The 19,470-nt window shown below is 49.3% G+C and overlaps 1 protein-coding gene across 2 annotated transcripts in view; it reads right to left on the bottom strand.

Moving 5' to 3' along the window:
- MATR3 (matrin 3) overlaps positions 1–19,470 on the bottom strand; it is a 354,187-nt gene that overhangs the window by 104,640 nt on the left and 230,077 nt on the right. For both annotated transcript variants that reach the window (XM_030210961.1, XM_030210962.1), the window contains one exon: positions 10,331–10,462. In XM_030210961.1, the coding sequence (XP_030066821.1) occupies positions 10,331–10,462 (132 nt within the window). The remainder of the gene's footprint in view (positions 1–10,330; positions 10,463–19,470) is intronic.

Raw genomic sequence — 19,470 nt, 5'->3', positions numbered from 1 at the left:
GATTGCAACGTCATCTTCCCCTGCTTATTCATGAAGATCAGGCTGGGTTTCTGCACGACCGTCAGACCTTTGACAATATCAGGAGAGCTCTACAAATGATTCAAAGCACACAAACAGCTAACACCCCATTGTGTATCCTGTCCCTGGATGCAGAGAAAGCTTTCGACCAGGCCAGCTGGCCATTTCTCTTTGCAGTGCTGGAGGGGGGTTGCAATTCAGGGGCGGTTTGCGGACTGGCTACATTTAATTTATAAGACCCCCGGCCTTGGTGCGGATCAATGGCTCCTTGTCTCGGCCATTTTTACTGCATAGATGCACTAGGCAGGGTTGTGCACTATCCCCACTACTTTTTGCAATAGTAATGGAGCCCCTGGCAATCAAAATTAGAACACCACCTGAGATTAGGGGCCCAAGGTTGGGGGGGGGGGGGGGGGGAGAAAGAGACTAAGATTCTTCTTTTTGCCGACGAAATCTTGCTTACATTGAAAGATCCCCTGATATCCTTTCCAATAGTTGGGGAGGTGATACAAGCTTATGGAGCTGTCTCGGGTTTCAAAATTAATTTTGATAAATCAGAGGCGCTAGATGTGAATATACCCAGTGGCCAAGTGGAGCAATTGAAATCTCTATTCCCTTACAGATGGGCAGCCTAGTCTGTATTTAGGGGTCAATATACCCCGTCTACTTGAAGAGATATTCAAGAGTAACTTTCCAAGTAAAGTGCAAAGTTTGTTCAAGGAGCTAGACAGATGGGAGGGTTTGACATTGTCCTTGATGGGGAGGATCAGTAATGTCAAAATGATAATTCTTCCAAAGCTACTGTATGTATTTATTTATGGCATTACCAATCTTTCTGCCAGATGATTTCCTGCGGGGTATGCAGAGGAAAATATTCTCGTTCATACGGAGAGAGAGACCACCGCGAGTGCAGAGGGAGGTGATGTACCAATCAAGGGACAGAGGGGGAATGGGGGTTCCCTCCTTTCAAACCTATTATCAGGCAGCCCATTTAAGGATTTTAGCAATCTGGCTGCAAGATACAGGGAAAATATGGGTCCGCTTAGAACAGAGGTGGATGGCTCCATTCCCACTCAGAGCAATACCTTGGCTCCCAAAACAAAAGCTGATAGAGATAATCAAGGATAGCTCTTCTCTACTCCAGTGGCGTACATATTTTAAGCACGTTTCTCAGATCTGCTTCCCAGTTTGGCCCGGGTCTGTTGGACTCTGCTTATCATGAATGGGAAGCCATGGGTTTATGTGACTTGGGCCAGATGTGTGAGGAGGGAGGGGTCGCTTCTTTCCAAGACCTGTGCCGGGAGCATGGGCTCTCCCCCTGCAGGCCTTTCAGTACTATCAGGTACGAGACTTTATCAAACGGCAAGCAGAGGGAGAGCTTGGCTTGGCCGAAACACTATTGGAAAAGGGGCTGAAAGGAGGAGGAGGGCGGGGAGGTATCTCCAGAATTTATAAAGCTCTTCTGTCTCATCATGCTCCCGTGGAGCACTACTTACGAAAATGGGAGGCTGCACTAGGGGTAACATATGCATTTCCACAATGGGTTTGGGCTTTTAAATCTTTGCTTAGGGTGTTAGTTTCAAGTGCAATGGTGGAAAACGGACACAAGATTCTATATTGTTGGTACTATACTCCCAGTCGCTTGGTAAAAATGTACAAATCTGGATCTGCCTTATGCTGGCGACAATGTGGAAAGGTGGGTAATATGTTTCATATCTGGTGGGCATGTAACCATGCACAGAAATACTGGACAAATTCTAAACTTTCTGCACACAGTGACAGCTGTAGGATATCCTATGAAAATGGACTGTTGTCTTCTACATTTTAGACCACCTGGAGTTAAACAATTTACTCATCAATTTGCCACTCAGGTGTTTGTGGCAGGCAAGATGATCTTAGTGCCGCATGCATAGAAAAAACCGCTGCTGCCAGGACTGCAGGCCATCCCAGAAAAGCTAAATACTATTCAGCTGATGTCAAAACTTCCAGCCCTACGAAGGGGGCAAATCGCCCAGAATCATAGAATTTGGGACTTATATAGTAAATGGCTCTCAGTCCATAAGGTAAAATTATGTATCATACCTGATAATTTTCTTTCCATTAATCATAGCTGATCAATCCATAGACTGGTGGGTTGTGTCCATCTACCAGCAGGTGGAGATAGAGAGCAATCCTTTTGCTGCCCTATATGTGGTCATGTGCTCCTCAGTATGTCGATATCAAAGCTCCATCCGCAGGACTCAGCACCTAGAGAATTACACCCACAAAGGGACACTCTGCCCAGCTCACCACCGCCGAAACGGGGGAGGGGAATTAACCCAGCTCATCCCCACACAAGTGGGGGAGGGGAATCCGTCCAGCTCATCCCCGCGGAGCGGGGTAGGGACACCACACCCGCCGATGCGGGGGGATCTGGCTTATCCTGCAACCGCAGGAGGAGCTGACTGACCCTAACACCGCCGAAGCGGGAGGGGTACAAAGCTGCCCTACAGCCGCACGAAGCGGGAGGGAGTGCCGGCAGAATTTAGGTACCAATCCAGCCCCGTAAAACGGAGGGGAGAGGAATGCAGCAGCTCACTGTAACACAAAATCGTCTCAACTCCTGAAGAATCCAATTGAAAAAACTTGAACAGGAACTGAAGACTAAACTTGAACCTGAAATGCAACCAGAATACAAACAGTACAGATATCTGGGAGGGGCTATGGATTGATCAGCTATGATTAATGGAAAGAAAATTATCAGGTATGATACATAATTTTACCTTCCATATCATCATGCTGATCAATCCATAGACTGGTGGGATGTACCGAAGCAGTACTCACCCAGGGCGGGACACCGAAATCCCTGACCGCAACACTGAAGCTCCAAACCGGGCCTCCGCCCGAGCAGCCACAGTCAAGCGGTAATGTCTGGAGAAGGTATGAGCCGATGCCCAAGTTGCTGCCCTACAAATCTCTTCCAAGGAGACGGACTCGGCCTCTGCCATCGAGGCCGCATGTGCTCTAGTGGAGTGAGCCTTCAGCTGGATAGGCGGCACCTTCCCTGCGGCCACATAAGCCGCTGCAAAGGGTTCCTTGACCCATCGTGCCACTGTAGGCTTGGCAGCCTGCAGACCCTTACGAGGACCTGAGAACAGCACAAACAGATGATCCGACTTCCGGAATCATTGGTCACTTCCAAGTATCTGATGACTCGTCTCACATCTAAATATTTGAGAGCAGAGTACTCCTCTGGGTAGTCCTCCCTACGAAAGGAGGGTAGACAGAGCTGCTGATTCACATGGAAGCGAGGACCAATCTTGGGCAGGAAAGGAGGCACTGTGCGAATAGACACTCCTGCCTCAGTGAACTACAGAAAGGGCTCTCGACATGATAGCACCTGGAGCTCGGAAACTCTTCTGGCTGAAGCGATAGCCACCAAGACTGCTTTCAACGTCAATTCTTTCAGAGATGCCCTCGACAAGGGTTCACAAGGCGACTTCTGCAAGGCTCTTAGCACCAGATTGAGATTCCACGCAGGTACCACTGCGTGCAGAGGAGGGCGCAGGTGAATAACTCTCTTGAGAAAGCGCACCACATCTGGCTGCAATGCCAGGGAAACACCCTTCAGGTGACCCCTGAAGCAAGCAAGAGCCGCTACCTGGACCTTAAGGGAACTGAGCGACAGGCCTTTTTCCAGACCTTCTTGCAGGAACGCCAACACTGATGAAATTGGAGCAGTGAAGGGAGAAAGTGAGCCTGCCTCACACCACGATGCAAAGGTACGCCAAACCCTGGCGTAATCAGTAGAAGTAGAGCGCTTCCTCGCTCTGAGCATAGTGGTGATGACCTTGTCTGAGAAGCTCTGCTTGCACCGACGCTGCCGCTCAATAGCCAGGCTGTAAGACCAAAGTGGGAGGGATCCTCCATCACCACGGGACCCTGATGCAACAGGCCCCGCTCCGCTGGCATCTGCAGAGGTCCATCCACTGAGAGCCTGATCAAGTCCGCATACCAGGGACGTCTGGGCCAATCCGGCCCGGATGCTTTGCCACCTGGCCTAGCACTCTGCCCAACATGGGCCAGGGCGGGAACACAAAGAGGAGCTCCTGTATCGGCCACTGTGGAAGAAGAGCATCTACTCCCAGAGATCGAGGGTCCCGTCCTCTGCTGAAAAAGCGTGGCACTTGGCAATTGGCTGAAGACGCCATCAAATCTAGGCTCGGCTGGCCCCAGCGCTTCGTGATGTCCAAGAATGCCTGAGCAATATTCATGACTCCTGCAATGTGGGCCGCCGACAGCTGTTCCAGGTTGCTTCCGCCCACAGGCATAGCTTCATGGCCTCCTTGGCTAAAGGGGCGCTCCTGGTACCTCCCCGGTGATTGACATAGGCCACAGCCGTGGCATTGTCCGACAGGACCCGTACTGGCTTCAGCGCCAGGCCCGGGAGAAACTCCAAAGGCGCCAACCGAATGGCTCTGAGTTCTGGGAGGTTGGTCTATCATGATAGACCACTCTGCCTCTGCAGGGGACCAGAGCCCCTGCGCTGTCCTTCCCAAGCAGTGGGCTCCCCAGCCCCACAAAGAGGCGTCTGCCGTGACGAAAAACCCACTCCGGGGTCACAAGAGGCATTCCTGCGGACGGCTTGTCTGGCCTCAACCACCAGCTCAGCGCCTTGCGCACCGCTGGATCCAAGGGAAGGCGCACAGCGTAATCCTCCGAAGCTGGAGTCCATCGCTGCAGCAGAGAGCTGTATAGGTCTCATATGGGCCCTGACCCAGGGCACTACTTCCATCATGGCCGTCACAGAGCCCAACAGCTGCCCATAGTCCCGAGCCCGAAGAGAAGAGGCTGCTAGGAACTTGTCCACCTGAGCCTGAAGCTTGACAATCCGATTGTCCGGCAAGAACACTCTGCCCACTTGGGGGTCGAATCGAACTCCCAGATACTCCAGGGACTGAGTCGGGCGCAGCTGGCTTTTCTCCCAGTTGATGATCCACCTCAGGGAGCTCAAAAGAGCAATCACCCGGTCTGAAGCTCTGCCGCACTCTGCATAAGAGGGGGCTCGGATCAACCAGTCGTCCAGATAAGGATGGACTTGTACTCCTTTCTTGCGTAGGAAGGCTGCGATGACCACCATAACTTGGAGAAGGTCCACGGAGCAGTAGTCAACCCGCAAGAGAGGGCTCTGAACTGGGAGTGTCCTCAGAACTGGAAAACGCAGAAAGCGTTGATGAGGAGGCCAGATGGGAATATGCAATTAAGCTTCCTTGATGTCCAAGGATGCCAGGAACTCCCCTGCCTGTACTGCTGCTATAACAGAGCGGAGAGTCTCCATTCGGAAGTGCCAAACTTCCAAAGCCCGACTGACCCCTTGAGGTCGAGGATAGGCCGGACAAAACCTCCTTTCTTAGGTACCACAAAGAAATGGAGTAATGTCCCTTGCCAGAGGATCTTCTGGCACCGGAACGACTGCACCCAGGCGGATCAGATTGTCCAAAGTCTGCTGCACTGCCACAGCTTGACCGGAGACTTGCAGGGAGAGTGCACAAACCCGATTCTTAAGGGTCGGCAGAACTCTAGCTTGTAGCCGTCTCTGATGACTTCCAGCACTCAAGCGTCCAAAGTTACCCTGGACCACTCGCCCAGAAACGAGGATAGGCGTCCTCCAATCTGCTCTGGGCCATGGACCAGCGCCCCGTCATTGGGTATGAGACCCTGGGGGAGGACCGGAGGAGGCACCTCCGGGACGGCGGTCTCTGCGAAAGGAATGCTGCTTGGGGGAGAAATTCCTTTTGATGAAAGAGGGGGCAGAGGAGCTCGACTTGCCCGGGCAATACCAACGGGCTTCCTGAAACCATCCTTTGGAGGAACCGGGGCGGGCACCATTGGCCCGAGCCCTGACCTCCGGTAACCTCTTGCCCTTAGACGTGCCGAGATCGGGCACAATCTTGTCCAGCTCGACCCCAAAGAGCAGCTTGCCTTTAAAAGGCAACTTAGCCAGGCGGGACTTAGAGGCGTGGTCCGCAGACCAATGTTTCAGCCAAAGCCACCGCCGCGCAGAGACTGTCTGAGCCATACCTTTAGCCGAGGCTCTCAAGACATCATACAGCCAGCCTGCCAAGTAGGCCAAGCCCGATTCCAGGGCGGGCCAATCAGCCCTCAAGGAAGGATCCGAGGGGGAAGCCCGCTGCGCAAGCGTCCGGCACGCCCTGGCCACAAAGGAGCCGCAAACTGAGGCCTGTGAACTTAAAGCAGCCGCCTCGCACGACGACTTTAAAGCTGCCTCCAAACTCCTGTCTTGGGCGTCCTTTAGGGCCGTGCCACCTTCCACCGGCAACGCCGTTTTCTTAGTCACCGCAGTGATTAAAGAATCTACGGTAGGCCCCCCGTTCACCTTCAGGCAGAGGATAGAGGCGGGACATAGCCCTAGCCACTTTAAGGCTCGCTTCTGGGAAATCCCATTGAGCCGAAATCAAGGTGTGCAATCATGCACATGGAAGGTTCTAGGCGGGCGCTTAGTCCCCCGCATAATGGCAGAGCCAACAGAGGCTGAGGGAGAGACGTCCTCCGGAGAGGAACTCTTCAAAATGCTCATGGCCTGCAATAACAGGTTGGGCAAATCCTCTGAGCGAAAGATCCATGCTGCAGAGGGTTCATCCGCTCCAGCCGAGCGGGAATCTGTCTCCTCCAAGGAATCCCCAAAGGACCGTTGGGAGAACTCAGATACGCTGCCCTCATCTACATCAGAGGAGACCGAGTCCTCTAGGGCCTGGAAGTCCACCTGAGGGCGTTTGCTTCCGGAGGCCTCAGCCCCTTGATCAGAGGGGGGAGCCGGGGCAGCGTTTATCATAAGAAAAGCTTGATGCAGCAGGAAAAAGAACTCAGGGGAGAAACCCCCTAGACTGTGCACTTCTGTCGCCTGGGCCACAGCCCTAGACGCACCCTCAACCGGCGCTCACAAGAGCGGGGGAGAAACATGCTGCGCATCCAAAATGGCCTCCGGCGCGAAACTCCGAGAAGGAGCCGCATGGGAAGAACGGCGCTTAACTTTCGCCGCTTTCTTGCCGTCACCCGAATCAAGCATTAACGTCTCCCAGCTCGAGGGCGGCCCAAGAAGAAGCCGTCCGAGCAGAGTGGCCGGCCAACATGGAGTGGGCGAGCAGCGTGGGATGGGCGCTTATGGCGGGAAAAACCGCCGCACCAGAGGAAGAACCGGAACACTGACCGGACTCCAAACTGATGCCCAACAAAGGCAATTCAGGCTTTGAAAACCCCCGCATCCCCGCTAGACGCACACACGCGGTCCGGGGAGCGAATCTTCGCGCCCTCGCCCTCCGACGCCATAAGCCACGTGGAGACCGAACGGGGAACCCCCTGCCCACTATAAAAAGGTAAAATTACCTGCTTCTCGCTCCGACCTGTAACGAACTGGTGTCCCAGTGAGCAGCTGCAATAAACGCTGATATAAACGTTGAAATAAACGCCCTTAAAGGACGTCAATTTTTTTTTTTTAAACGGAGCCAGCGGGAGGGGGGAGAAAAGGAGGGACCTGGCACCACCAGGTTTGCACTTGCTCAAGAGCAGCCCTCAAACCCAGGTACTCAACAAAACCTAAAGATTAGGTTTGGAGACCTAGCCAGAGCTGCTGCTGTGTGTAACCACCACCTGCTGAGATAGAGAACATACTGAGGAGTTTCCGGCAGCACATGACCACATATAGGGAGGCAAAAGGATTGCTCTCTATCTCCACCTGCTGGTAGATGGACACAACCCACCAGTCTATGGATTGATCAGCATGATGATATGGAATGATTAGCTTCTCAATAGAGGGAAGGTATTGGGGGGGGGGGGGGGGGGGGGGGTTATAGAGGGGGTGGGGTAAGGAGCAAGTGGGGCTGGAGTTTATACTGTTAGTAGGCAAGGTTGTCTTTTTTTTTTTTTTTTAATACAAGTTGATGTTTAGAGATCTAATTGTACCCTGCTTGGATGTAAACAATGCTTTGCTTTCTCTTATAATATGTTGAAAAAATTCAAAATAAACAACTGAACAAAAGACTCAAGAATACTGTGATATAAGTGGAAAAAAGGAACCGGAGGCATCAGATGTTCGTCAGTAGCAAGGTTATTAGGTCTCCTGTAGCACAAAGCTATTCCAAACCCTTGAGCCTACTGCGTATAATCTATCACTTGTCTCCAGGAACCTGAACTCTTTAACCAGCGCTGAACCTGCAAATGCAGGATAAAACTTTTTTCTTTCCCTTTTGTTTGAATTTTGATATGACGTTATGTCCAATGCTTTATAGCAGGAATTTCAGAAATTTTTGTGCAGCATGTATTTTTGTGCTAACAGGTTTAATTCTTAGATTTTGAACCTATACAATAGTTTTTCTAATAAGTTGTTAAAAATGGAGGTTTTGGTTCCTGTAGGCAAGTGATTGATTGGAATAGCTTTGCGCTATAGGAGACCTAATAGCCTTGCCACTGATGAACATCTGATGCCTCCAGTTCCTTTTTTCCCCACTTGTATCACAGTATTCTTTAGTGTCTTTTGGTATACAATAAAACTTGAATAAGAGATTTTGTATTGTTTCTATTTTTCCCTTTTTTTGTTCATGAATCCCTGACATCTTCTGGGTACTCAAGGCCAAAAAATAGGCCAAAAGTGAACTACGTAAAAACCCCACAAAGCAAAATCTTTGAAACCAGCAAAAAAAAAAAAAAAAAAAAAAGTGGAACACTCCAAACCACATATCATCAGGAGGACTTGCAAAGTCAATAAACTGAGGAAACCATGATGAGGAAACATGTCTGATTTTACGGAAGGAAAAAAAACAGGATGGAAGGGATGGTATAAGACAGCAGCAGGTGTTAATGACAGACATGGTAGCGAGAGGCCCATTGGCTTTAAGAAAAATTGCAAAGGTACTGAAAAATGTCAGGAAGTACTTTTTCACAGAGAGAGTAGTGGATGCTTGGAATGCACTCCCGCGGGAGGTGGTGGAAATGAAAACGGTAACGGAATTCAAACATGCGTGCGATAAGCATAAAGGAATCCTGTGCAGAAGGAATGGATCCTCAGGAGCTTAGTTTAGATAGGGAGGTGGGGCTGGTGGTTGGGAGGCGGGGATAGTGCTGGGCAGACTTATACAGTCTGTGCCAGAGCCAGTGGTTGGGAGGCGGGGCTGATGGTTGGGAGGCGGAGATAGTGCTGGGCAGAGATACGGTCTGTGCCAGAGCCGGTGGTGGGAGGCAGGGATAGTGCTGGGCAGACTTATACGGTCTGTGCCAGAGCCGGTGGTGGGAGGCAGGGATAGTGCTGGGCAGACTTATACGGTCTGTGCCAGAGCCGGTGGTAGGAGGCAGGGATAGTGCTGGGCAGACTTATACGGTCTGTGCCCTGAAGAGCACAGGTACAAATCAAAGTAGGGTATACACAAGTAGCACATATGAGTTGTCTTGTTGGGCAGACTGGATGGACCATGCAGGTCTTTTTCTGCCGTCTTCTACTATGTTACTATTTCCCATGCCAAATTCCATTAGTGCCATCACCCACATGTGAGGATTCACAAGTCCTGCTTGACCCTGGAGAACATTCATATAACAGATATGGTATGTCAGCACAACACAAACCCATGACACCAGCAAATTCTCAAAACTGCTACCACTGCCCCATAAAAAGAAAAAAAAATTGCTCTTGGGGCTATCACATCTGCAAGAAAAAGATGTATAGACACCTAATAGCCAGATGAGTTTATGTGGTCATTCATGATTTTCTGCATTTTATTCTCTCCACAAGTGACCCAAACAGGATCTATGTTGGCATATCCAATACAAGAAACTTTTGTAGTCAAATGGACTGTAAAGACTCCATGGAAATCTACATGTGTCAGAACAGACATGGCAACAGTACAATGTTAAAAAGGTAAAGACCACCTCCAGCTACTATCTGCCCTTACCTGAGGGAGGTGGTTCTGGTCTTCAAAATCTAGTAAAAAATGTTCTCTTTTTTTGTTACATTTGTACCCCGCACTTTCCCACTCATGGCAGGCTCAATGCGGCTTACATATTGTATACAGGTACATATTTGTACCTGGGGCAATGGAGGGTTAAGTGACTTGCCCAGAGTCACAAGGAGCTGCCTGTGCCTGAAGTGGGAATCAAACTCAGTTCCTCAGTTCCCCAGCACCAAAGTCCACCACCCTAACCACTAGGCCACTCCTCCACGTTTAAAGTTTGGTTAATAGAAATACAGCAAAGATACCTGTATTAAAGTGGACTAATATGGCAACCACACTATATCTTTTCTCTTAGTACCCCATACAATACATACCCTTGGGACCAGTTTCTTATACTTCTCCGAAATGTCCACTTGCACAGATTTTCCCTGAAACCAGAGTGGTTTCTTCTCACAGTGAGCAACCATCGCCATAGCATCTTCACGCTTCTCCATCTCAACAAATGCCTAAAACATTACAAGACCACAACATGTACAATATTCAGCAGAGGTTGCTTTTCAAATAGTCAACTGCCAGGATTAACAAACATTTTTATAATTTGCATACCAGCAAAATCAAACTGGACCATTTCTGGCCACTATCTTAGTGACTGGATTTTTTACTTGCCTGGAATACACAGAAGGTGAAATTAATGACACCTGTTAGGAACTAGGTGCCAGCCTTGTAATGATTGGAATTTTTATTCATGTATATTTTACAAATTGCAGATTCATAATATGCTCAAGATGATGCACAGAAGTTGTTTAAGCAGCAGATAGGAGGCAACTGCTCTTCCCTTTACCCACCGTCTGGCAATGGAGAGAAAGCAGCAGATAACTAAGGGTACGTGGGAAGGTGCACCTCACACCCAAATGTTGCAGCTTTAGCCTCTCTCCATTGCGTACCTGCCTCCAGCAGTTGCAGTTTTAACCCTTCCCATCCACTCCCAGCTAACACAACCATCACCTACCCAGCCACCCCCAGCAGCCTTGGCTCACATACTCATCCATAGCAGTAGCCTATGAAGCTCTCCTCTACCCCAAAACAGCTTATCTCAAGCCCCACCTTAAAAAAAAAAAAAAAGAAAAGAAAAAAAAATTGCCTTGATCCCAAGCAGCAGCAGTCATCAAGACACACTGCTATAGCTTTGGGGCCTTCCCTCTGCTGGATCATGCCTATAAAAAGCAGAAGTTACCTCACAGAAGGTGGGACCTGGCAGAGCAGTGTCTTGATGGCTGCAGCTGCTTGGGATCAAGACACTGTTGGGGAAAATCCACTATTTCTGGGATAAGCAGTATAAAATGTTTTGTACTTTTTGGGGATTTTGCCAGGTATTTGTGACCTGGATTGGCCACTATTGGCAACAGGATGCTGGGCTTGATGGACCTTTGGTCTTTCCCAGTATGGCAATACTTATGTTTCAGGGGGGGGGGGGGGGGGGGGGGGGGGGGGAGAAGAGTCAGAAAGAGGCTGAATTTGGGGAGAGAGAAAGATGCCAGTTGGATCCAGCGGGTGAGGAGGGACTACAGGCTAGGACAAAATAAAGTATCTACAGTTGTAAAACCTAGGCACCAGGACTGATTTTTTTTAGGCACCATGGGGACCTGGGGATTGTTGAGAGATGCCCGTTATTTCCTTTCCTTAAGTCCTGCTAGACCAGTCCAGACCAAAGAGCTGTATTCCCCTACTAGCAGATGGAGGTAAGAGAAACACAACTCTTCCAGTGACATCATTATAAGGGCTGGTGCAGCCTGGAACCTTTCAGTATATTACTGACAAAGCTCAACAATGCAAAAAACCACACCATCTTAGAAACCCCTTAAGGAATCACCACAGGACATACAGCGAAAGCTACATACCTGTAGAAAGTATTCTCCGAGGACAGCAGGCTGATTGTTCTCACATGTGGGTGACGTCCACGGCAGACCCCTCCGATCGGAGATCTTCACTAGCAACAACGTTTGCTAGCCCTCACGTGCGCATGCGTGACAGTTTTCCCGCCCAAACGCGAGTGTTCTCACATGTGGGTGACGTCCACGGCAGACCCCTCCGATCGGAGATCTTCACTAGCAACAACGTTTGCTAGCCCTCACGTGCGCATGCGTGACCGTCTTCCCGCCCGAACGCGAGTGTGTTCGCCAGTCCAGTAAATAGCAAAGACAATGGAAGACAACTCCAAAGGGGAGGCGGGCGAGTTGGTGAGAACAATCAGCCTGCTGTCCTTGGAGAATACCTTCTACAGGTATGTAGCTTTCGCTTTTTCCGAGGATAAGCAGGCTACTTGTTCTCACATGTGGGGTATCCCTAGCCCCCAGGCTCACTCAAAACAACAAACATTGGTCTATTGGGCCTCGCAACGGCGAGGACATAACTGAGATTGACCTAAACTTATTCAACTAACTGAGAGTGCAGTCTGGAACAGAATAAAAATGGGCTTAAGGGGGTGGAGTTAGATTCTAAACCCCGAACAGATTCTGCAGCACCGACTGCCCGAACCGACTGTTGCGTTGGGTATCCTGCTGAAGGCAGTAATGAGATGTGAATGTGAGGACAGATGACCACGTCACAGCCTTGCAAATCTCTTCAATAGTGGAACTCACATGTGGGTGACTTCCACGGCAGCCCCTCCGATTGGAGATTGTCACTAGCAACAACGTTTGCTAGCCCTCGCATGCGCCGACCCACATGTGAGAATACTACAGCTTGCTTGTCCTCGGAAAACGTGTTTTCCAAACAGTGGCCAAGCAAAGTCACAAGTACCTGGCAGAGACCCAATTAGCAACATTCCATGCTACCAATCTTGGTGCAAGTAGTTGCTTCCCCCATGTCTGTCAATAGCAGACTACGGACTTTTCCTCCAGGAATTTGTCCAACCCTTTAATACCAGATATGCTAACCGCTGTTAACACATCCTCAGGCAACGAACTCCAGAACTTAACTATTCGTTGAGTGAAAAACTATTTCCTTCTATTTGTTTTAAAAGTATTTCCATGCAACTTCAAGTGTCCCCTAGTCTTTGTACTTTTGGAAAGACTGAAAAAAAGAAAAAAAAATCAATTTGCTTCTTCTCAGAACTGGGATATAGACCATAAAAGTCTGTCCGGCCCTGTCCTTATATTCCAACTACTGGAGTTACTGTTGAAACCCATTCCTGCCTATCCGAATCCATCTTGTCATTTGTGGGACAGACCATAAAAAGGTTTGCCCAGCACTGTCCTCTGGTTCCAGCCACTGAAGTTGCTGTCCAAGCCCTTCCTAAACCAAATTGCCATATACAGGAGCACCAGCCTTAGTTCATCACAGCCTAAGCATCATTCAATATCCACACACATGCAGACATTAAGTATGAGTTTTTCTTGTGCAAAGAAATTTAAATCAGGATAGCCATCCAGTGGAAAGAAACATTAAACACTACACAATAGGAGAAATTACTACTGAAACAAATCTATTAGACCACATCAGAGCAGGGAAATCACAATTCTCACTTTAGAGGGAATACAAATGATGAAACAGTGGATTTCTGAGCCTTAAAACTATTTCATGACGTGTATTTCTCCTAATCAGCCAGGAGATGGCACTTGTTTTAAAGCTGTTGCAGAAAGAAACTTTCAGCTTATGGAAAGGCAAGTATTGCCATATTGCCTGGATTTCAAATGTAGCCGGAAGGTACTGATTTTTTCCCCCGTCTCACCAAGGGAGCGGAGAGAAAAGATCTCTTTACTGAGGCCCTGTGAATTAATATTTTATAACCTGTGAGCAGCTACATTTCCTGAACTTCCCAGGTACAACCCATGTAGTAAACAAACGTTTAGATAGTTTTATAATTGATCCATATTCAGTTACCTAATACTGCCTGCTGAGTTCTCCTTTTTCTGTTCAAACTTCTGTGACAATAAACCTTATTTAGTTTATTGACTCTGCTGTCCTAGACGGACTAAGAATCCTGGTTTGTGTTTTTGGGTCTGTGGGTGTTTTCTGGGAACTTTGGGACCCCTGAATAAAGTTAACCACATTTTCTATCTCCCAATGAAGGTATCGGGAACAAAGTGGCAAGCTCCAGGAAGTAATAAACTATTGTTTGTCTTATATCGATCTGCTTTGTCATTTTTCCACCTTGGAGTTTGTAGATCGTCTGCCCTTTTGTTTTCTTTGACTTCTCAACTACCCCCAGAGCCCACTAATCTGAGGTGATGTAGACCCCCCTAACAGCAGATAAGGACAACCTGCCCCCTTACTGGGATCACAGAGGGAGCCTAGCGAAGCACACCCTCACTGGAAAGACTTGGCAGCTCCAGCTCTGTGGGAGAACTGGAGTCTCCATTTCATAGGGCCATCAGAGTAACATGGCTTGAAGGGTCTCCCCCCTCCCTAAACCTGAGTTGAGCTGGCTGAATGTGGCCTGCTCCCTTGAAGTGACCTCTAGTTGAAGAGGACTGCTGGAAACCTTTGGCCTCAGCTTAGGAAGCCAAGCCTTCCCCATATACTTCAACTTCTCCAGGTCCTCTCCTAACAAGCATCCACCTAAAATGCAGCTGAATGAGAAGCTTCTTGGATTCTGCATCTGTGAATCAATGGCATAACTGTCACGAAATGCCTAACACCCTACTACTACTACTAAACATTTCTAAAGCGCTACTAGGGTTACGCAGCGCTGTACAATTTAACACGGAAGGACAGTCCCTGCTTGAAGAGCTTACAATCTAAAAAGACAAGTGTACTTGGAGTTAACCCTGTGGCCACCCGAGTCTGTCCCCAGCACTGCTCAGGTCTGCCTGTACTTGGGCATGTGCTCTACACGGCACTCTCCTCCCACCAACTGGGTCCCGCTTGCCTCTGGGCTAGTCTCCCAACCACAAGTTATTCTCCTCTGATTTCTAGGACACTGGGGCCACACTCCCAGGGTCCTAAAGTTCCTAGAAAGCACTCACATAACCAAAAAAAACACAAACCCCTTGGATCCTTAGTCAGTCCAAGACAGAGCTAATAAATGGGTTTATCACCAAAGAAATAGAACACCGGATGATATCAATAGGTGGAAAACAACCACCACCAACAGGTAACTGAATAACTTATCTAAACACTGTCAATACCTGGGGAATTTCAGGAAAATAACTGCTCACAGGTCTGAACAGGGTCTCAGGGCAGAAATGTTTACCCTCTGCACTTCCTGAGACTGGAGAAAATCCATTACCTCCTGAAATCCAGGGCCAGAGCCCCAACTCTGAACGTATCTTGTATCTGGCCAATGGCACTGCAGGTTGCCTTTCCACAGAGCTAAAAATGAAAAAGAAAACAAGTCTTCCCTGCAAAAACTTTAAAACAGAAAAGCAAACCATCTGGTGGTCAAACAAAAGAAATACATTACATTAAAACATTAATACAATTCACAGACTTGAACCCCCCTTCCTGTTTCGGCACAGCAATCAAAGCCAATGGCAGCTGACCACAAGTCAATGGAAGCACATGCCAGGAAGACTACACGACTCCAAGGCACAAGTCCACCAGGGACTCTAGCAACGAATGCAACATAGCACAAGCCATGAAGCCTCCATGGATGGCAGCTTAGATGCCACAAAGGTGAACTTCAGCCTAAACTATTGTCCAACGTGCTTCTTGTGCAGCTCTTGGAGGGCCAGGAATGGTGATTCTTTATGAACATGACCAGCAAGGTAAAATTAGTTCTTATTTGATTTTCTTTCCATTAGTCCCAACAGATCAATCCAGAGACTTATGGGATATAAGAACATAGAACATAAGAGTAGCCATACTGGGTCAGACCAATTGTCCATCTAGCCCAGTATCCTGTTTTCCAAACAGTGGCCAGACCTTGCAGAAATTCAAATTGCAGCAACACTCCATACGACAAATCCCACGGCAAGCATTTGCTTCCCATGTCTGTAAACAGCAGACTATGAACTTTTCTTCCAGGAAATTGTCCCAACCTCTTTTAAACCCAGTTACGCTAACCGCTGTTACCACCTCCTCCAGCAAAGAGTTCCAGAGATTTACTATTCGTTGAGTGAAAAAAATATTTCCTCCTATTTGTTTTAAAAGTATTTCTATGTAGCTTCGAGTGTCCTCTAGTCTTTGTACTTTTGGAAAGAGTGCAAAATCGATTTACTTCTACTCATTCTACACCAGTCAGGATTTTGTAGACCTCAATCATATCTCCCCTTATCCGTCTCTTTTCCAAGCTGAAGAGCCCTAACCTCTTTAAGCCTTTCATCATACGAGAGGAGTTCCATTCTCATTTTGGTCGCTCTTTTTTGAACCTTTTCTAATTCCGCTATATCTTTTTGAGATATGGTGACCAGAACTGAACGCAATACTCAAGGTACGGACGCACCATGAAGCGATACAAAGGCATAATATTTGTCTTATTCACCATCCCTTTCCTAATAATTCCTAGCATTGTTTGCTTTTTTGGCCACTAATTTCAGCATATTATTATCTACGATGACACCCAGACCTTTTTCTTGAGACTGATCCCCAAGTTGGACCCCAATAAAGCGAATGCTACATACCTGTAGAAGGTATTCTCCGAGGACAGCAGGCTGATTGTTCTCACTGATGGGTGACGTCCACGGCAGCCCCTCCAATCGGAATCTTCACTAGCAAAGTCCTTTGCTAGCTCTCGCGCGCCCGCGCGCACCGCGCATGCGCGGCCGTCTTCCCGCCCGAAACCGGCTCGAGCCGGCCAGTCTCGTATGAAGCAAAAGAGATACAAGGGAAGACAACTCCAAAGGGGAGGCGGGCGGGTTTGTGAGAACAATCAGCCTGCTGTCCTCGGAGAATACCTTCTACAGGTATGTAGCATTCGCTTTCTCCAAGGACAAGCAGGCTGCTTGTTCTCACTGATGGGGTATCCCTAGCCCCCAGGCTCACTCAAAACAACAACCATGGTCAATTGGGCCTCGCAACGGCGAGGACATAACTGAGATAGACCTAAAAAATTTACCAACTAACTGAGAGTGCAGCCTGGAACAGAACAAACAGGGCCCTCGGGGGGTGGAGTTGGATCCTAAAGCCCAAACAGGTTCTGAAGAACTGACTGCCCGAACCGACTGTCGCGTCGGGTATCCTGCTGCAGGCAGTAATGAGATGTGAATGTGTGGACAGATGACCACGTCGCAGCTTTGCAAATTTCTTCAATGGAGGCTGACTTCAAGTGGGCTACCGACGCAGCCATGGCTCTAACATTATGAACCGTGACATGACCCTCAAGAGCCAGCCCCGCCTGGGCGTAAGTGAAGGAAATGCAATCTGCTAGCCAATTGGATATGGTGCGTTTCCCCACAGCCACTCCCCTCCTATTGGGATCAAAAGAAACAAACAATTGGGCGGACTGTCTGTTGGGCTGTGTCCGCTCCAGGTAGAAGGCCAATGCTCTCTTGCAGTCCAATGTGTGCAGCTGACGTTCAGCAGGGCAGGAATGAGGACGGGGAAAGAATGTTGGCAAGACAATTGACTGGTTCAGATGGAACTCCGACACAACCTTTGGCAGGAACTTAGGGTGAGTGCGGAGGACTACTCTGTTATGATGAAATTTGGTGTAGGGGGCCTGGGTTACCAGGGCCTGAAGCTCACTGACTCTACGAGCTGAAGTAACTGCCACCAAGAAAATGACCTTCCAGGTCAAGTACTTCAGATGGCAGGAATTCAGTGGCTCAAAAGGAGGTTTCATCAGCTGGGTGAGGACGACATTGAGATCCCATGACACTGTCGGAGGCTTGACAGGGGGCTTTGACAAAAGCAAACCTCTCATGAAGCGAACAACTAAAGGCTGTCCTGAGATCGGCTTACCTTCCACACGGTAATGGTATGCACTAATCACACTAAGGTGAACCCTTACAGAGTTGGTCTTGAGACCAGACTCAGACAAGTGCAGAAGGTATTCAAGCAGGGTCTGTGTAGGACAAGAGCGAGGATCTAGGGCCTTGCTGTCACACCAGACGGCAAACCTCCTCCATAGAAAGAAGTAACTCCTCTTAGTGGAATCTTTCCTGGAAGCAAGCAAGATGCGGGAGACACCCTCTGACAGACCCAAAGAGGCAAAGTCTACGCTCTCAACATCCAGGCCGTGAGAGCCAGGGACCGGAGGCTGGGTTGCAGAAGAGCCCCTTCGTCCTGCGTGATGAGGGTCGGAAAACACTCCAATCTCCACGGGTCTTCGGAGGATAACTCCAGAAGAAGAGGGAACCAGATCTGACGCGGCCAAAAAGGAGCAATCAGAATCATGGTGTCTCGGTCTTGCTTGAGTTTCAACAAAGTCTTCCCCACCAGAGGAATGGGAGGATAAGCATACAGCAGGCCCACCCCCCAATCCAGGAGGAAGGCATCCGATGCCAGTCTGCCGGGGGCCTGAAGCCTGGAACAGAACTGAGGGACTTTGTGATTTGCTCGAGATGCGAAGAGATCCACCAAGGGGGTGCCCCACGCTTGGAAGATCTGGCGCACCACTCGGGAGTTGAGCGACCACTCGTGAGGTTGCATAATCCTGCTCAGTCTGTCGGCCAGACTGTTGTTTACGCCTGCCAAATATGTGGCTTGGAGCACCATGCTTTGACGGCGAGCCCAGAGCCACATGCTTACGGCTTCCTGACACAGGGGGCGAGATCCGGTGCCCCCCTGCTTGTTGACATAGTACATGGCAACCTGGTTGTCTGTCTGAATTTGGATAATTTGGTGGGACAGCCGATCTCTGAAAGCCTTCAGAGCGTTCCAGATCGCTCGCAACTCCAGAAGATTGATCTGTAGATCGCGTTCCTGGAGGGACCAGCTTCCTTGGGTGTGAAGCCCATCGACATGAGCTCCCTATCCCAGGAGAGACGCATCCGTGGTCAGCACTTTTTGTGGCTGAGGAATTTGGAAAGGACGTCCCAGAGTCAAATTGGACCAAATCGTCCACCAATACAGGGATTCGAGAAAACTCGTGGACAGGTGGATCACGTCTTCTAGATCCCCAGCAGCCTGAAACCACTGGGAAGCTAGGGTCCATTGAGCAGATCTCATGTGAAGGCGGGCCATGGGAGTCACATGAACTGTGGAGGCCATGTGGCCCAGCAATCTCAACATCTGCCGAGCTGTGATCTGCTGAGACGCTCGCACCCACGAGACGAGGGACAACAAGTTGTTGGCTCTCGCCTCTGGGAGATAGGCGCGAGCCGTCCGAGAATCCAGCAGAGCTCCTATGAATTCGAGTCTCTGCGCCGGGAGAAGGTGGGACTTTGGGTAATTTATCACAAACCCCAGCAGCTCCAGGAGGCGAATAGTCATCTGCATGGACTGCAGGGCTCCTGCCTCGGACGTGTTCTTCACCAGCCAATCGTCGAGATATGGGAACACGTGCACCCCCAGCCTGCGAAGTGCTGCTGCTACTACAGCCAAGCACTTTGTGAACACCCTGGGCGCAGAGGCGAGCCCAAAGGGTAGCACACAGTACTGGAAGTGACGTGTGCCCAGCTGAAATCGCAGA

Source organism: Microcaecilia unicolor, chromosome 8 (genome assembly GCF_901765095.1).
Source record: "Microcaecilia unicolor chromosome 8, aMicUni1.1, whole genome shotgun sequence".
Taxonomy (NCBI): Eukaryota; Metazoa; Chordata; class Amphibia; order Gymnophiona; family Siphonopidae; genus Microcaecilia; species Microcaecilia unicolor.
This window is presented reverse-complemented; position numbering and strand designations above follow the sequence as displayed.